Below are 4,253 nucleotides of genomic sequence, written 5' to 3'. Positions count from 1 at the left end.
CAGCGTGATAGTCTCAAAACTTGCACCATCACGTCACCGCCGTAGTGGGGCGTGATGGGTGGTGATGGGTGGCGTGATGATTTCATCACATGAAGGTGATGAGGTTTTTAACCAATCAAAAATTAAATAATTCCATTTATAATTTAATTAAATCAATTAAAATAATAAAATAATTTCTTTACACAAACATCACCCCATATCACTATAAACTCCATCACGTCATCCTCTTTGCCAAATTACTATTATACCCTACAAAAACACTCATCACACCCCATCACGCCAATCACCACTCTTAAAGGTGATAATACATGCATGACTTTTCTTGTGGAATAGGTAGTCAATAATACACGTGATACATGCATGACTTTTCTTATGTAATGAGGTAATGACTTTTCTTGTTAGAAACTATATTCCTTTAATTTACTTTTCCATGGGGATAGCTTTTAATCAAAGTATATGTTAAATACTTCATAAACTTTCATAAAATTTTATTGAAGCTAACATTATTACTTAGACCACTTCCAACGGGCTCCGTCCTCACTCATTCCTCATCCACCCTCCCGAGGACTCCATTGGCATTCATGTGTCCTCACCACCTCCCTCTTCCGCCCTCTTTTCCTTCTTCCTCATGACATATTGCAACACGGATATATTTTCTCTTTCCTTATTTCCCAGCATAATTTATTTGTACATTACCATAAATAACTTGTACATTGCATATTTAATTAATTTTGTGGGGTATGTGATGGGGAGGAAGTATGTCATGGTTGGTAGTGGTGTGTGATGGGGAGGAAGTGAAAAATAAATGGAGAGAGAAAGCTGATGTGGCGCTGATGTGTCGGTGTGTCCTGGAGAGGAAGTGCGTCATGGTTGGGAGTGGTCTTATAAAACACATGAAAAGAAAAGACAAAGTATAATTTAATGAGAGATTAGGCTAACATTTAAACTAACTAGCCATGGTTAGCTTTGTGAGAAGTGTCTAAAGTAACTTGAATAACAGAACTTGAACACGAAGTTAACATTGTTCTATATATGTCATGTTCTTGTTCAAAACCCAAAATAACGATGTTATTTAATAGAAATCAACCGACATGGACGACGTTAATTATATGCTATTAGATCTTGACAAAGTGGAAGTTCGGGAATTGTTTCGGCTTCTATTCCACAAACACATTGGAGCAAGAACATTCATAAACTCTAATGAAGATGAGTTGTTGTTTGGAACATTTTGGCGTAGGTTTGTCATTTTCATCTCCATTCTCATCATTAAAGGTCTCAAATTGATCTCCCATTTCATGGAGCGTCTTGGGTGCTTCATCGAGTCTTCCTTCAACCTTTGGACAGAATACGATAGCTTCTACATGCTCGTCTTCAATACATTTCGAGGTTATTTATAATTTTTTTTTAAGTCAAGGCTCCAGTGTTGTAGACTATATATCGAAAAGATTTTGTTCATTACAATCCGGTCATTGTTTGGATGTACAACCGAGTAAAAATTACTCCACTTTCTTGAATAGTCCGGAGTGGAATAGAAAGCTAAAAGAGAATTCGCTCGGAATAACCCTAATCAATTATTTGTGGTTTGAATTTGTATATACATTTTTTGTATATAAATTTATCATAGAATTAGAAATGATAGAAAGACATGCAAAACACATTTGCCTGAATAACTATAACCACTAAGAAAAAACCACTACTTCAAGTCTTTAGTCAATAATTAGCGAGTAAACGGATAAAAATTTTTATGTTCAGGCTATTTGAAAGTAAAAGTTTTACTCTGATGTACGCGATATATAGGTAATCGGATTATCTCGTGACAATTTTTAACTTTTCTCTGGAGATATATATTTTCTCTCATATTTTTTGAATGATTAATAAAATTCAGGGAAGAACGTGGAACTATGTCGAGAGTCACCAAATTTCTCATCTATAATCGGTTTAACAGACACACGATTGGAGTTAGATGACCAAATTCCTCGTGAAGATCCACGATACAGAAGTGCGCTTGCAATTATGGCTTCTAAAACTGCATACGAGAACCAAGCTCGTATCCAGAAAATAGTCCAAGATCATTGGAAGGTTCTTTATTTTCATGGATAGCATTTAACAAATACAATAATCATAACAATAATTACAAGTCTTATGGTTGTTTAGTATTGAAGGGACATTTTATGAAAGAATTGAATCACTGCTAATCTAACTAGCTAACATTTGATATCTTAAATAATTGTGCAGATGGAGTATTTAGGGTTCTACAACTGTGCAAATGGTTAGAACTTTCTCTCTATTTCTATACGAGGATTATTTAATGAAATATACTAGTTAATTAATCCTAAAATTTATTTATGTAATTTTTAGCATTCAATACGGGACCAATATCGTCCGAAAAGGAACACCCAACACAAGCTTTTATATTCAGCGATAAATCTGAGGATCAAGAGCTAATATGTGTTTCTTTCCGAGGGACATCCCCGCTTAGTGCAGACGATTGGTGTACGGATCTTGATCTTTCATGGTTTAATATTGATGGCATAGGTAAAGTTCACATGGGTTTCTTGAAAGCATTAGGGTTACAAAAGAACAACAAAAAGTATATATGGTTACCTAAAGAACTCATACAAGACAAAGGCAATGAAAACACCTTTGCATATTACAAAATTAGGCAAGTTCTTAAAGAAACACTCGAACAAAACAAGAATGCACGATTTATCGTTACAGGACACAGTTTGGGTGGTGCACTTGCCGTTTTGTTTCCGGCTATATTAGCATTTCATAATGAGTTTGAGTTATTGGAGAGGCTTGAAGGTGTATATACATTCGGACAACCTAGAGTTGGTAATGATGAATTTTGTCGGTTCATGGATGAACTATTAGGGGTAAAGAGATATTTCCGATTCGTTTATGCTAATGACATTGTGCCTAGAATCCCATTTGATGATAATGATTTTAAGTTTAAACACTTTGGCTATTGTTATTACTTCAATAGCTTCTACAATGGCAAGGTACTATATTTTTCGCAAATAACTCATAAATGTCACTGTTAATTTTTCAAAATCTATTTTGTCTTTGACTAGATATTTTTAATAGTGTTAATGAAAATTATATGAATGAATTGAGTTTAAAATGTGGTTTAATCAAAAAGACTTTTTGCTCCGTTGGTCCTTCAATTATACACGAAATTGCAATCCGAGTCCCTCAAAAATTTTTTTGGACTTTCGAGTCCTTAAAATTGCATAATTTTGCAATCCAAGTCCCTCCATCTAATTTCCGTCTAAATTGGCCGTTAACCTTTGACATGTGCCATGCATGTGAGGGTAAAATCGTCTTTTTACTCTTTTATTTGACTTTTTTGCTTCGTTGGTCCATCATTTATACACAAAATTGCAATTCGAGTCCTCAACTTTTTAATTCGAATTTTTATCTTTTTTTTTTCTTTAATTGAGTTTTAAATGTGGTTTGATTCTTATGAGTTCCATCAAAAATTATATAACACAAATAAAATTATTTAGAGCCAAAGTTGATAAAAAAGAAACTTTAAAAAGTCAATAGTACTGCACACTTATAGTGAGACAGAGATAGTAACATTTAAGAACTTGTACTGCACACTTATAGTGAGACAGAGATAGTAACATTTAAGAACTTTTTTGTTGTGTCATTTTCTGGGATATGATGGAATGGTATTGTTGCAGTTGGTGAATGAAGAACCAAACAAGAATTACTTTTCGATCAAATCGATTGGCCCGATGTACTTGAATGCCATTTTCGAAATGGTAAGAGGTTTTGTATTGCCATATGCTTATGGAAGAAACTACAAAGAAGGGATCCTTCTTATGGGAGTTCGATTATTTGGACTAATAATCCCAGGAACATCAGCTCATTGTCCTCAAGATTATGTTAATCTTACTCGATTAACTTCTCCTGATATTTTCGACGCGTTGCAATACAATTAAATAATTAGTAAATTGTAAATTCTATTAAGTGTACGTGCGCAGAGGCGAAAGTGTGTAGGGGCAAGGGGGCGGCCGCCCCCAGTGGATTTTCTTTTCAGTGTAAAATTTTTGAGTTTTACGACTTTGCCCCTGGTGGATTTTTTTTTTTTTGCCCCAAAAACTACATATTTTGCCCCAAAACCTTCAAATTTTGCCCGAAATTCTCAACCTTTTGTCCCAAAATCTTCAAATTTTGCCCCAAAATCTCCAACTTTTGCCCCAAAATCTTCAAATTTTATCAAAAAAAATTGCTACGGTTTTAAA

General features: G+C 34.3%; 1 protein-coding gene across 1 annotated transcript; it reads left to right on the top strand.

Annotated features, from left to right (window-relative positions):
• The first annotated feature begins 956 nt into the window (after positions 1 to 956).
• Positions 957 to 3,950, top strand: LOC139868776 (triacylglycerol lipase OBL1-like). Its single transcript, XM_071857118.1, has 6 exons — positions 957 to 968; positions 1,080 to 1,386; positions 1,886 to 2,079; positions 2,236 to 2,269; positions 2,359 to 3,002; positions 3,690 to 3,950. The coding sequence occupies exons 1-6, from the start codon at positions 957 to 959 to the stop codon at positions 3,948 to 3,950; spliced, it is 1,452 nt and encodes a 483-aa protein (XP_071713219.1).
• The last annotated feature ends 303 nt before the right edge of the window (positions 3,951 to 4,253 follow it).

This window comes from Rutidosis leptorrhynchoides, chromosome 9 (assembly GCF_046630445.1).
Source record: "Rutidosis leptorrhynchoides isolate AG116_Rl617_1_P2 chromosome 9, CSIRO_AGI_Rlap_v1, whole genome shotgun sequence".
Classification (NCBI taxonomy): Eukaryota; Viridiplantae; Streptophyta; class Magnoliopsida; order Asterales; family Asteraceae; genus Rutidosis; species Rutidosis leptorrhynchoides.
This window is presented reverse-complemented; position numbering and strand designations above follow the sequence as displayed.

Coding starts and splice junctions, on each gene's coding strand:
- LOC139868776 (XM_071857118.1), top strand. Junction 2,080..2,235: donor TAGTCCAAGATCATTGGAAG/GTTCTTTATTTT, acceptor ATAATTGTGCAG/ATGGAGTATTTAGGGTTCTA. Junction 3,003..3,689: donor ATAGCTTCTACAATGGCAAG/GTACTATATTTT, acceptor GTATTGTTGCAG/TTGGTGAATGAAGAACCAAA.